This window comes from Etheostoma spectabile, chromosome 19 (genome assembly GCF_008692095.1).
Source record: "Etheostoma spectabile isolate EspeVRDwgs_2016 chromosome 19, UIUC_Espe_1.0, whole genome shotgun sequence".
NCBI lineage: Eukaryota > Metazoa > Chordata > Actinopteri > Perciformes > Percidae > Etheostoma > Etheostoma spectabile.
Window position 1 is genome coordinate 16,478,290 of NC_045751.1, and position 14,696 is coordinate 16,492,985.

Here is a 14,696-nt window from a genome sequence, read left to right on the forward strand (position 1 = left end):
TCAAATATGTCAAATTGAATCGGAACTGTTATTGAATCGGGAGCTTGTGAATTGGAATCTAATTGTTAAATCAGCGGCGATACCCGGCCCAAGTCTTTACCGACTGCCCCCCTGCAAGACTTTGTGGCCATCAAAAGCTAGATGACAGCGAGTGAGTCCGAGTCTTCCAGCACTGACCGCTCTTTGTGCCTCAGGTTCTCTCATGGATCCACCGGGAGAACCAGGCCGTGATCTGTCGCTGCAGCCAGCCTCTGGTTGGGATGTCTGGCAAAAGAAACAAGGACGACGAGCGCTACCTGGACCTGATCCGGGAGGCAAACGACACCACAAAGCTCACCATCTACGACGCTCGGCCCAGCGTCAACGCTGTCGCCAACAAGGTCAGGAGGGACAGGAAGTTCTCTCAGGAGTTAAAGGGCCGGTTGCACACACATCGGGGCGTGTATTTGGTGGTTCTGAAATGTTATAGATGTTATGCCATGATGATTTCTCTTTTTAAGAAGTGAGAATGGGGGAACAAATAATGATTATTTGCTTTATCAATTAATTTGTCCACAATCATTTCCAATAATCATGTACTCATTTGTTGTGAAAGTTCACCTTCGTCTCTAGACAAATGACCATAATGTTTTTGGTGGCCCCGTATTTTCTCTAAAGCCCAGTTCAGATTAAAGAATTGCGAGTTGAGCTGAAACTTGCAACTACTTGCAGTGTGCCGTTCTAAAATCTGCCCGATCATACCGATGTAGCCTATATCCATGACTTTCCAGTTCTGGGATTGCTCCGGTGCACACAAAAATTCCGCCGGATGTCACTCTTTTTGACCGGATGTCTGGTACCTTTGGCATTTTTTGCGTTGGCGTTCTAAACTCCGGTGGATTCATGAGCACTATGGTTAACTTCTCCTCAGATCTCTGCAGGGTAAATCCATACAGCTAGCTGGACTATCTGTCCAGTCTGAGTTTTCTGTTGCACACTTTCCACCAAAACAAGTTCTTCCCGAGGCTATTTTTCAGCGGCACCATGGCTTAGTCCAGCATCCAAGCTGATTGTGATTGGTTAAAAAAGTTGCCAATAAACCAGAGCATGTTTTTCTCCCATCCCAGAATGCTGTGTGGACTAGCCAGACCCTCCGCCGCAGCACTTTGGAGGAAGGTCTGGTAACGTGAGACCAATGTTGAGAAACGCCAAACAACAATTTATTTCCCTGATTCACTGCTGTGTTCCATTGCAGCTCCCTCTCTTTAGTCACTCTAGCTCAACCACATACGATGCTTGCGGGCGCTCGTTGCGCCTCTGTCCAAAGCTGCATTTCGCCCAGCTGACTTCTCTATTGGTTGAGTTGAGCTGAGCCGCGTCGGTTCAGACCGCTGAAAGTTTTCCCTGCAATTTTCTAAAACGGTTTTGTCTTGTTGTGAAACTGGGCAAACGATAAGAGCAAACTTCCTGTTAATAATGGAATACCAAGGGTTCATTCAGCCTTGTTTTTGATCTTAACGTCTTTGCTGTCCTTAGGCCACAGGAGGAGGCTACGAGGGTGACGAGTACCAAAACGCAGAGCTTATCTTCCTGGACATCCAGAATATCCACGTCATGAGGGAATCCCTGAAGAAACTCAAAGACATTGTCTACCCCAATGTGGAGGAATCCCATTGGCTGTCCAGTCTAGAGTCTACACATTGGCTAGAACATGTTAAGGTAAGAAACAGAATCTGAATGTTTGTGCACACATGAATCCACTTCCAAATGTGTTTTTTGCGATCCGATTTCAATGCTTCCCGAGAGATCAGATCACTCAGGATGGATGGTTAAAAGCCAGGGCACAACAGGCCCAATGTGGACATCATCATTATTGTTATGAGTAAGTCATCGTCATTACTCGTTTTCAAAAAAAGTCCAACGCCTTGTCTTAACAGTGTCTTTGTGTGTGCAGCTGGTGTTGTCGGGAGCCATCCAAGTAGCAGACAAGGTTTCCAGTGGGAACTCGGTGGTGATTCACTGCAGTGACGGCTGGGACCGGACTGCTCAGCTCAGCTCTCTGGCCATGCTGATGCTGGACAGTCACTACCGCACGCTCCGAGGATTCCAGGTCAGCCACCGTAAAAACACCATACTGAAGGAAAACTGCTCATCCACACCAGAGCGGCGCAGTCATCATGAATTGCACTGTGCCGTGGTTTAAGTGTACTTTACAGTAATTAAATGTCACTTCTTAAAGCTTTAGTGAAATTAATGGACAGAAAGTGAAGTTTAGAGTTGTGTTTTGTGTTATTTCAGGTGCTGATTGAGAAGGAATGGATCAGCTTTGGGCACAAGTTTGCCTCAGTAAGTAACTCCTGTCTTTAGAAAGATCTACTTCAGAATCCATATTCAGTGCTGTCAGATATTTTCAAGCAATATTCAAATTGTTCAGTTTAATATTTAGTTAACCTGTGTGTGTGTGTGTGTGTGTGTGTGTGTGTGTGTGTGTGTGTGTGTGTGTGTGTGTGTGTGTGTGTGTGTGTGTGTGTGTGTGTGTGTGTGTGTGTGTGTGTGTGTGTGTGTGTGTGTGTGTGTGTGTGTGTGTGTGTGTGTGTGTGTGTGTGTGTGTGTGTGTGTGTGTGTGTGTGTGTGTAGAGGATAGGCCATGGTGACAAGAACCACGCAGATCAAGACAGATCGCCCATCTTTGTTCAGTTCATCGACTGCGTATGGCAGATGACCAAACAGGTATGTTTAACACATCTGTATCATCCAGCTGCACTCATGTTGGGATTAAACCTCCAAGGCATTTCTGTGGGGACATTAATGTGTGTGGAGAGTTGTGCAACTGTATTTCAATCTATGTGTGCGTAATCAAATTTGTAAACATGTAAAGACATCTTCAAATCTGTATTCTGATTTGTGTGCACATAGATCTGTGCAGGTGACAGGCGTAGGGAAATCTCTCAACTCAGCAGGCCTCTCAAAACTCAACACTGTGGTTCCGGAAGTAAAAATCCCATTAGTTTTCTCCATCAGAATTTTGATTAATAGCCATAATGTCCAAACCATCTGATGTAGACGAGCTGTGAGGTTGTGAAAGGAAAGTTTCTATGGCTGTAGAAGACAGAAGTCTGTATAAAATCAACCTTGTTTAAAGAAAACCATCTTTTATTCGCAATGTCATGGTGAAGTACTACACTACCCACAATTGTAAGTGTAACAGCAACGTCTCTGATTAGTGGAACTCAGCTATAGCAAGCTACTACCACTGAAGTCTATCATCATTTCTGTACAGATCTGAATAAATGTGTGGAGATTTGCCTGTACCGCTGTGCCTCAGTACAGCCGCGGGTTATGGGTGCACGGACTGTTTTCTTCTGCTATTTTGGTTTATGTAGGTGCAGCAGCTCAACATGCAAAAGGGCTGAATATAAATCTATAAATTGGAGGTTGGGGTGATTCTCAACCAATCCCATCACTGCTCTCGTAGCTCTGAAACAGCTGACCCGGTAGGCTGCAGATTTCTCAGCGTTGTGCTCTGCTGCCTTCAGATGACTGCTGGGATCTAATGAGCTGAATGAGAAGCTTTTCAAACAGTTTAAATGCAGACTGATTGTCACTCATTTAACTAATTTAAACATTCACTGCCTGAGACGTGCTTAAATTAAACAGTGTGTCTACATTTTGAGCAGTATTTCTTGATTGCTGACATCTAAGAACCATTTTTCACCAAAACAGCTCTCACCTGGCTACGTCTCTCCTCCCACCCGTCCAACGAGCGCTCTGCAGGAAAAATACCGGTCGGAGCGCTGCTCGTGTCGATAATAATTGCACTGCAACAAAAAACAATTCACTATTTGTGGTGCTGTTCAGTCCTGCCGTGTGGAGCATTAAACGGGTGTATACATAAGATTCCCTTACGTAAAACCTTGTTATGACAAACAGCCCTTTCTGTTTGGGGGATCAATATGTGGAATTCGTTCTCTGCTGAACTTAATGATCCTGGCTGGGATCATTTTAAACTTTGATTTTGAAGAGGGAGCAGTCATGTAGTTGTGAATAATCTGTTTATTCTCCTGTTATAGCTCCTGTTTTATGGTGATTTATTGTATTTGTTTGTTTTGTATTGTTTTGTCTGTATTTTCTTTTCGTGAGTTTAGCATTTTGAATACATGTATCTGTTGATGAGTTTGTGTTGTCTACTGTCTTTTATGTAAATGTTGAGTTATTATACTTAAAAAGGGTCCATCTAGGGATGTGCATTGCAAATTAGCTCAGGGTATAAATGCCATGGCATAGCTTTGCTGCATACATAGACCCACCCACCAAAGACGTTGATCTGAGATGACTGAGGAGGAATATGTAACTGCTTAACTCCTCTCCCCACATCTCTCCTGCTCTTAGTTTCCTACAGCGTTTGAGTTTAACGAGCGCCTCCTGCTGACCATCCTGGATCACCTCTACAGCTGCTGCTTCGGGACGTTCCTCTACAACTGCGAGAGTATGCGAGACCAGCAAGTAAGACGGGACATAAAACACTGCCTCCTCTGAGTTTCCCTACAACATGCATGCAAGCAAGCTTTGATTTGATTTGATTTGACTGGGACCTCCATTAGCTGGGGCCGTAACCAAAGCTATTCTTCCTGGAGTCAGCTCAGAACCCGTCCATCTATACCGGGGGTGTCAAACTCAGTTTCACTGATGGCCACACTGGTATAAAAGAGTCACATCAAGGGCCAAACATGTACATTTTATTGACATGCTTTATTTAATCAACTGTATTATTGCATGTCTCATATAGTCTTCTCACTTACAGCCTGGTTGACATAAAGCCCCCCAAAAATGTAACTTAGCCGTCAAAAAAAAATGACATTAAAACATCGGGGAAAAAATGCTGAAAAAAGTGACACAAGCAATGGCAAAAGTGACAAACTTCAGATAAAGCAACATAAACTAGTTGGGCCAAAATGTAGTATGAACCTGAATTGAATTGAATTGAATCTGCCTTCCGTGGCATGCCTGGTGCTTTGATCACGTTCCTCAGGATTGAAAAAAATGCTAATACAACACCTTCTGCACATTAGTCTTTGGCTTTACCTTGCAGTGCATTTTACTGCTTTAAATGGCTCGTACTCTCCTTCCCCCCCCTACCTCTCTGTGCAGGAGGTGAGGTTGAAAACAGTGTCTCTGTGGTCCCTGGTCAACAGTAAGATGGAGATGTATTTAAACCCCTTCTACACCCCCGAGTCGGGAAGGGTCCTCTACCCCGTCGCCAGCATGCGCCACCTAGAGCTGTGGGTAACATACTACATCCGCTGGAACCCTCGCATACGGCAGCAGGTAGGACCGCCAGTCTGTTATAATATACTGTGACCTGGCCTTTGGCCTCGGGCCCTCAGGGGCCTACAAGCAACCAGTGTGTTTGTGTATCAGTTGGTTTGTAGTAATATGATTCTGTCATTTAAATGAGTTGGCAATTAAGCTGGCATCACAGATTATTCACAGCCAGTTTTATTAAATCTAACTATGTATTACTATAAGTGTTATACAGCCACTGTAAGAAAGGTTTCAATAGTAAAGTTGTAATATGTAGAGTGTCATAATGCTATGGCAAGTCATTATTTGAAAAGAAAAAGCGGTGAAGTGGGGATGTGTTCAAAAGAATGTTTCCTTTTTCTATCATAGTAAACAGTCCAAACACATTGTTTTTGCAAGGAAATTTATATAGAATAGAAAAAAACTCAAATTTTCCAGCCGAGGCAGGAAAATTGTCTTAGTTTTATTATTATAGATAGCCAGGCAATTTAATCTACTCATTTATAGCTGCATACAACAAGCTGTTGGAATCAAACAATCTTCCTAATGAGATAAATGTCTTAATGCACTAAACCACTGGTTTTCAAATAATGGTACGAGTACCACCAGTGGTACACAAGCTCCCTCTAGTGGTATGCAGATGGAATCTCTGAATGTGGTTAAAAAATACAAGAAATAAATTCAAAAACAAAATGCTAAAGAAATGCTACATCATTACCATTGAAATATTTAAACTAAGTTCAGCGGAAAGTCATTTTTTACAATGACTTTTTTTCTTTACCTGTCGGTTCATATTTTTGTTTCAATATCACCCTGCTACGTATGGTCACGTTTATTAACATCCATAGATACATAGTTACAAGATGGTAAGCAAAGGTAAAATGAATCGTTCAAAAACACTACAGTGGTTGATTTTTATCCTCTTTGTGACAAATTGCCGTGTGCGTGCGTGCGTGCGTGCGTGCGTGCGTGTGTGCGTGTGTGTGTGCGTGTGTGTTGCAGCAGCAGAGTCCAGTGGAGCAGCGCTACAAGGAGCTGTTGGCGCTCCGAGACGAGTACCTGAAGAAGCTGGAGGCGCTGGAGCTATCTGGCTCCTCTCCTTCCTCCCGTCTGGCTAACAACCCCAACAACCCCGCCTCCTCCACACCCCCACAGCAATACACACAACTGCAAACTCCCCTTTGAGGGCTCATGACACACACACGCACGCTCTCAAATACACCTGTTGACTTGCACTTATGTCCTCTTCACTCTGATTTCTGTCCGTCTCTAACACACGCAGGGAATTAATGAGTATTGTGCAGTTCTAACTGTTGATAAAAAAAAGAATGCTAATCCGATTTAGATTTGATAGGGTTGTTCTAACACCATAGTGGTGACGATGGTGATTTATGCAATATGTCACAGTACAGCCTTCTACACACACACACACACACACACACACTCTCTCTCTCTCTCTCGCCATACAGGGAAGCCTTAAAGACATTCAGTGGCTTTCAGTCCAAGGGCTTGAACACACAGGACACCCAGTGGATGTGTAACGGCTTTCACACAGGCTTTCCTCTGTACACCCTAATCTGATTTGACAGAAACCCCCGCACAACAACATTTACATATATTATCTACTATAGGTAGACCCCCTCCTTTGTTTCCACTCTTTGTGGTAAGTGAGAAAAGCCAAAGTCAGGAGAAAAATAGACAATACATTTTCTTGGAAACTAAAATCAGTTCAAAGTTGGATGTCAGAACACTGCTATGTGTCAGCCCAGCTACGTCCTGCCTACGCCCTGCTACACAAGCGTTGGTGTCCTGTGTGAACAGAGCAAAATCAAGACAGACAATTCTCCCTTCTCCCACTTCTTCCTTCTTGCTGCACTGCTTCTGAGTGTTGCCTTTCCCTTAAGGAATCGATTAGAACTGCCGCAGAGCTCATGCAGCGGAGTCAGAGGCTCTGAGCTGTGGCGGTGAACGTCACTGTACACGTCCAGCTAAGTGTATATATCAAGTGTGTCAGATTTGGATGGGTTGATGTGGAATTTGTTGCTTATCACCCGAGGAGAAAACCTAGAGCTGTCGGCCACGTGTTTTGCCACTGCTTTCTGCTACACTCCCCTAAGCAGTATTTCCCAGCTCTTCCTAAGCTATGGCGCTGAGAGCAAATGCAGCTCTAGCCAACTGGCAGAGGTCACCTAGAAGTAAATCAGTAATTACCTTTTTATGAATGCAGCTTTGGTAGGGTCTGAAATATATTTTGGGTGCTCAAGATATTCTAGGGACATGAAGTGGTGCTGGCCTCTGATCCTGGATCACCTCTTGTGCTTCTATGTTCTCACTAAACACAGGCCATGGATGGAGAAACCAGCCTGGTCCATGATAGCCTTACCATGCCACGCCAATATGGAAAGTGAGCAGAAATCAACCAGTTAGCTCTTACTTCCCTTGAAGACTGTAATTCTGATATTCTTTCCACCCACCACTGAAAAGTCCCATGTAAAGAAAACGTACGTGATCTCATAGCACATGTGTCTTTTGGACAGGTGTTTTCTTTCCCCCTCATTGTAATTAAATATCACGTGGGTCAGATTTTACATTAGAAAGCCAAGTTTTAGTCAATAAATAGTGTTCTATTTTTCAGTTATCTAATTGGTTTACGTAGTTTGGTGGGATTGTTTACAACTACTTACTTGGTTGTCTGACTGCTCCTGTTTCTGCCCAATTACACTGCAGATTACAGCTTTGTGTAGCAGACAGGGTGTTGATGTCTCCACAAGACATGTAATTATAACTAATAGGAAGGATGGGGAAAGCTATTAAGAAATAAGGTGAAGTTATGGGAATTAGTCTTGATGTGGAAGAAGAAAATAAAAACGTAAATTCCACATTGGAAATTCTATGGAAGATAGTCTTCCAGGAAAAAAAACAAATGTGGTCCATTGTTAAGGAATGACAAAAATATAAAAATGATTTATATGTCAAAATGATGAGGTTTAAATGATGACATTAAGTCAAAGCTATAAAATTTAGTTTTGTATGTTTATTTTAGTTTTTATTAAAAAAAAAAATTATTTCAAAATGGTGAGACAGTGCTATCATTATTTTTGATTCGCTGTCTCAAAAGTATGGCCTAGTGTCTCATAATTCTGATTTTAAGTTGGAATAAAATTGAAAACAAAAAAATAAGACTCATAATTTTGACTTAATATTTAATCATTTTCTTCTTTTTTTTCTGACTCAAATGAAATTCTACAATAAGAACACATGAAAACCAACCTGTCCAGAAAGCACATCCTGTGTGTGGGGGTGCGTAGATAGCCTGATATGAGGATTTTGCTGCTAACTACCAAGGGCTCCCATTTTGGTTATTTTGAAAACATTTGACACAACGTCTGACAGAAGAATAATGACTATCTATCACAAATACATGTACTGTATCATTCAGTCTGTCAATATGATAAGACTGTTTACTACAATGGCTCTTGCGTTTAGGTTCTCTCCCCCCCCCCCTTTTCATTCTCAGTCTGGTAGTCCTCAGTCTCTGGCACTTATGCAACGTCGGCCACTCAATAAATATCTGGGTTTTATTACTGGAGTACTGTAAGTTGAGGATTGGAGTGTTGTGTGCAGGGCTTTAAAATGACACCTGCCAACCCGCCAAATTTTTTTTTTGGTTAACATTGTAGACTTGCTAGCCAATTTGGCCGGTGATGAATAAAGCAAATAACACTGCGTCTGTTTCAATCAGCTGGCTGCAGAAATGTTCCCAGATTTCTCTTGTTTTCTGCTAAGAAATTTGGCGGGTTTTGTGTGTTTGCCTTGGAAACGTAATCTTTATCTGGCAACACTGCTTGTTGTATGAACCCTACATTTCCCGTTAACACTTTCTCTTTGAAATGAAGTAGTAAAGTTAGTTAGGAAAAAACAAACACACATGTGGCTAGTGGAAAATCTGATTGGCTGGTAACTTTGAAAATCTACTAGCCATGTTGGCTGGTCAACAAAAGCTCATTTAAAGCCCTGGTTGAGTGCAAATGTGTTATTTTGGCAATGCCAGCTGTGGCGTCCCCTGCTGAAAACAAGAATGAAACTAATGGATAGCTATTAAAAGGAGCTTTAACGCTGCAGCATGGCTGTGCTCTGGCTCTACACCCAAGGGAAACTGTTTCAGTATATTCTGTTCAAACTAGTACAGGGTAGATCCACCTGGCAGTCTACTTGGACCACCACTGTAGATCATGTCCACCTGACAGTATATCTGTAACATTTCATAAAAACCTCCTTCACAAATGAATTTTATGCTACAATACCCCAGGCGTTCAGGGCTATTGGTTGTTTCTCATCACTCTTTTTTTGGAGTGTAGTTGCCTCCATTCAGTATGATTTACACAGAATGGGACTCTACTTCTGGAACCCTTTCTACCCAAACGATTCCCCCCCTGCCCCACACTTCTCTGCAGTATCCTTGAACATTTGTTGTTGAGGCTTCAAAAAAGCCAGAGAGTTTTTTTTAGTAAATTGGAGGCAACAATGCATAGCAATAGTGCATTGCATGTACAGCATAACAGTTTCAATTGTGAATGAGGTGCAATAAGTCATTTTGGGAAGTGTGTCAGGTCACGTCCATAATTGTGCCTTTTGATTCGTGTGTGAATCGACTTCACCTTTTCAGATAAATGTACTCTAGTTATCCTGGGTCATGTTTGAGATTGACTGCTCAGTAGTTTACTCTTCCATAGGAAGAAAGCCTTGTGTCTTCTGATTATTTTGAGAGGAAGCCATGCTGTTTATGGATTTGTGCCAGTTTGAAGTGGGAGGAAGTGGGTGGTCACTGCCAGCATTCCTCAAGTAACTACAGAGTGCAGAGGAAGGGGCAGTTCACTAACCTTCCCCTGTCTTAAAGGAAGCCTTCCAAATCCTACACTGTGTGACTCTGTAACAGATCACATAGTAGCAAGAAACACAAAAGAAATTCTGGTCCCTGTTGGCCCCCATCCAGATAAGATTAATACCTGTTTCATCAGTGTTTTTAGGACAGAGACACAGAAGGTCCCAGGCGTGTTAGCCTGGCTCGACCATTCCAGGGCACACAGGGTTCTCGGGCGAGTTTCAGGCGCCTTTTACATTGCTACGTTTTCATTTAAAAATATCTTTTGCTACGTTTATACCTCGCAGCCACACTTCGGGTTCGAGAGCCCCTAAACCGGAGACATTTGAAAACACTTCTGACCCGTTTTGGTTTGGTAACTGCAGGGTTGTGCTTCAGCTTAACGGAGCGTTAAGATGGCAACGTTTCGCCGCCTGATTGGGTCTTATCCGTCACGACATCTTGTTCTCTGAGACCATAAACACGCTGCCTCCGGTTTTATGTCCAGTAGACAAGAATGGCGATGAGAAATGCCGTTTGGTCGTGTTAGTTTGAATGGGGATTAGTTGTTCTGGGTTGTTTGAGCTAAAAACACTTGAGTTTTTTGCTTGAAAACCAAAACATAGTGTAAATGTAGCCTCAGAACCTCAACAGTGAGCACGGAAAAGCGGTTGTCTCGCTCTGTATCAACTTTTTTACCTTGGCATAGAGTTTTGATGTATTACAACACAAACGAGGCATGGTCATGAGAGAGCTTTTGAGCTTAACTCTGATTAAAAGTGGTTCAATTTAATTAAATACCACAAAAATGAAAGACAGCTCAGGCTCAGTTTTGCCTCGGCCGTTGAGTTGAGCTCCATCAGACCTGCTTGTCTGATGGTCACCCTGCTTGGGAAGGCCCCTGTGAGGGAAGGGCTGTGTTCCATTTCAGATTAGGACATTCCCACCCACTACCCGCTGTGATTGGTCCCATGTTTATAGGTGCCCAAAGATCCAGGGCTTAAAGTGGTCTCTCAGCTCTTAATTTCTTCCATACCTTCCAGACAAATGTAATTTCGTGAAATGGCCAGCAGATTTCGCCAAAAAAGCTTTGTTTTTTTACCATCACGATGGCAACTATAACAAAATCAGGGAGTGTAACAGGCACAGCAAATGGTTTAGAATGAAGTCTTGGTGTTTTATGGTGTTTCAAGAGAAAATAGGACTTTTGCTACCTGCAAGTATGTCAAATCTCAAACATGACTTTTCTATGTCTGGGTGGGTCAGAGCCAAGGTCCAAAATTAGCCAAATGCTGGGAAAATATGCAGGTGGCTGGTAGATTTGCTTCACTCACCGGCCCAAAAAAAAAAAAATCTTAATATGGCTAGTGGCTGGTCAAATTTGAACGTTCACTTGAGCTCGACAGGGACCGCATTTTGAAGTGTGTCCCCCACGTTCAGTTGTTTGATTGACATTTCAAAAAATTGCTTACATAAAGAGTTTTAAGTCTGGAACCAAGCCAGCCAGCAAAAGGCAAAGGTGTACAAAACCGTGCATAGAAACTACCATAGACTTGAATGGCAGAGGCTCACTCTAGCCGTTAGCGGTTTCGCGGCTATGGTCAACGTTTCTATGGTAACAGCAAGTTGGACCAATCTGAGACGTCACTGTTATGCTTAGGATTGTGGGCAGTGCCGGTTTTCTCCATACAATGGCAGACAAAACTTGTTTTTCTTAAAACCAGGTTGATCTCGTTCTGGCTTCTACAGGAGCAGAAACGTTCGTTACACAAATTCGTAGCTCGTGGTCCGTTTACCTCGGATGATTTAGACATTATGGCTAATAATCAAAAACCTTACGAAGAAAATGAAAGGGATTTTCACTTCCGGAGCCACACGGTTGAGCTCTATTTGGCTGGTGGGTGAAAAAGTTAATTTTGGACCGTGGTCAGAGTGCAACCTGATTCCTATGTTAACTTCTTAGGTTGTACCAAATGGAAAACCAACGTCCTCTATGAAAGGTTCGTACTGTAGGAGGCTGGAAAAGAAGTGACGGCAACATAAAAAAGTGTGCATTAATTGGGTGGTTGTGTTTTTAGGGAAAAACAGATGGAAAAAAAATCTATTTTTTATTATTTTTTACTTTGTACAAGCACCGTGATGTAATTACCTCAATCGAAAACCTATTTTACTGTCTAAAAGTTCTATTGTTGTAAAATACAATTATTTTATGTAGTGTAAAATCTTACAGTTTTATAAAAAAGGAAAGCAATGTTGGTTCAGAAATTGTTGGGATAAAATGTGGATTTCTGCTCCATTGGATAATTATTTTCTTTCTTCTTTTTTTTTGAGGGCATTTCTTTTTGGTTTGTACTCTCTAAACCCAGGATGAAAATACAGAAGCTTAACGTTACTGTTCACTTGTCACAAACCTTGACATGCAGGGCTTCCCCCAGAGGAGTTGTGTAGCCTGGTTGCAAGTGTTTTTTTTTTTGCGTTTTTTTTTTTAATTTTTTGACGGGGGCCCGGTTACAGAGCATTAATGTAGAGCCCAATAGTTTCTGTGTTAACAGAATCATGGAAGGAATTGCTAAATTGAGAATTTAAAAAAAGCTAAGACAGATTCCAAAGGGCCCTACATTAAGTCAAATCTAAAAGCGTAAAGGTCCCATGGCACGAAAATTTCCCTTTGAGTTTTTTTAACATTAATATGAGTTCCCCCAGCCTGCCTATGGCCCCCCAGTGCCTTTGACAAAATGAAAGCTCAGATGGGCCTCCCCTTTCTCTGCTTTGCCCTCTGAGATAATTTGGCCCCCCCATGAGAGAAAGACGACCTGGCTTTCAAACGAGCAAAGTGGCAGTTGGTCAAGGCCACACCCCCAGCCTGCACCTTGCCCCCCCCCTCCTCAATAGCTACAGGCTCATTGTGTCTGTAAGTCTCCACCAAGGCTGAATTTTGGGAAAGAGACTTCAGATATGGTATTAGGGAACCACTAAGGTCTTTTTTTTGTTTTTCTAAAGCATCCAAAGAGCGTCATGTCATGGGACCTTTAACTGGAATTTTTGATATACGACTGTGTCTAAGTTTCCCATCGAGCCACCCCGCTGTAACTTTAAAAAAAAATAAAAGTAAAATATAAATGCCAGTCGCTTAGGCCTGGTGGGGGGTAGTCTATAACCACAAAGTTCCACTTCCGGGATTGCTCTGGTGCCGCAGGAAATTTTTTGCCCGGATAAATGTCTTTTCGCCAATGTCGGCTACCTTCCTCTGCCTTCGTGTTGGCGTTCTAAACTCCGGTGGATTTCTGAGGACTATGGTTAACTGCTCCTCAGATCTCTACAGCTAGCTAGACTATCTGTCCAATCTGAGTTTTCTGACTAAAACAACTTTTGAACGTACACATGTTCCATCAAAACAGGTTCCTTCCTGTGACTACCACCATGGCTCCGTCCGGCGCTTAGCGCCGCCCATGCCAACTGTGATTGGTTTAAAGAAATGCCAATAAACCAGAGCATGTTTTACCTCCCATCCCGGAACTGTGGGACTGTGTGTGGGGACTAGTCAGACCCTCTTCCGCAGCACTGTGTAGGAAGGTCTGGCAAAGCGAGACTAGGTGGGGGGCAACTTAGGCCCGGTGGGCCACCAGGCTTACAATACCCTAGGGGAAACCCTGGCATCGTCCTCAGTTCTCTGGTGGATCACTTTTAGCTTTTTAGATTCACTCTGGCTCTGTGGCGATTAAGCCGAGAAGTACTCTTGTCATTGTTAATTTCAAATGTACTCTTTCATTAATGTAGGGGTTGTAGTTTGAGGGGTTTTGTGGCATAATATAGCCTGCTTTTTAATAAATTACACATGAAATGTGTTTCAGGATCTTTTTGTCGTCAACAAGGGAAGGTGAACTAAGAATACATTTCAAATGTGTTTCTTTTAATCATGTCAGATCCTCTCCACAGTTTGTTGGATGGGTCCTGTTATGTAAATATTACTGATTAAATTAATTTAAGGATTTCTGACTCTGGCTTCTCGCATTGGTTGATTATTTCATTATTTAAGTTTAATTTTTTTAGGATTTCTTTATTTGAAAGGGACAACACACATTAACATGAGCACAGAGTCCAACATGTACATGTGTTAGGTTTAGGCTGGTTTTCATCTGCAGCCCCTAGCAGGTTGACAGCTTAAAACGTTAGACAAGCTAGGGTGCCCGGGTGGCTCAGTTGGTAGAGCGGGCACCCATATTTAGAGATTTATTCCTCGATGCAGCAAGCCTGGGTTCGAGTCCGACCTGCGGCCCTTTGCTGCATGTCATTCCCACTCTCTCTCCCCTTTAATGTATTCAGCTGTCCTGTCAAATAAAGTCCTAAAAATGGTCCAAAAATGATCTTAAAAACAGAAGATGACAAAAAACAGACAAGCTACAACAATACAACACATAGATATGAAACATAAACCCATAAGCATAGACAAGTAAAATGACACTACCACTGTTCCAGATCATGACAGCTGGCAGGTTGATGGCATGAGGAAGCAACATTAGGCTATACCATATTTCGGGGGGGGGGGGGTCCCCAT

General features: G+C 42.7%; 1 protein-coding gene and 1 long non-coding RNA gene across 7 annotated transcripts in view; one reads left to right on the plus strand and one right to left on the minus strand.

Moving 5' to 3' along the window:
- The window catches only part of mtm1 (myotubularin 1), a 35,395-nt gene extending 23,012 nt beyond the window's left edge, over positions 1–12,383 (plus strand). For 3 of the 6 annotated variants that reach the window (XM_032544441.1, XM_032544443.1, XM_032544445.1), the window contains 8 exons: positions 195–380; positions 1,516–1,698; positions 1,934–2,089; positions 2,278–2,325; positions 2,617–2,709; positions 4,369–4,482; positions 5,128–5,304; positions 6,283–12,383. In XM_032544441.1, coding sequence (XP_032400332.1) covers positions 195–380; positions 1,516–1,698; positions 1,934–2,089; positions 2,278–2,325; positions 2,617–2,709; positions 4,369–4,482; positions 5,128–5,304; positions 6,283–6,465 — 1,140 coding nt within the window. In that variant the 3' untranslated portion in view covers positions 6,466–12,383. The remainder of the gene's footprint in view (positions 1–194; positions 381–1,515; positions 1,699–1,933; positions 2,090–2,277; positions 2,326–2,616; positions 2,710–4,368; positions 4,483–5,127; positions 5,305–6,282) is intronic. The other 3 variants (XM_032544442.1, XM_032544444.1, XR_004336416.1) reach the window with 2 other exon arrangements.
- The window catches only part of LOC116707236 (uncharacterized), a 111,345-nt gene that overhangs the window by 23,850 nt on the left and 72,799 nt on the right, over positions 1–14,696 (minus strand). The window lies entirely within an intron of this gene.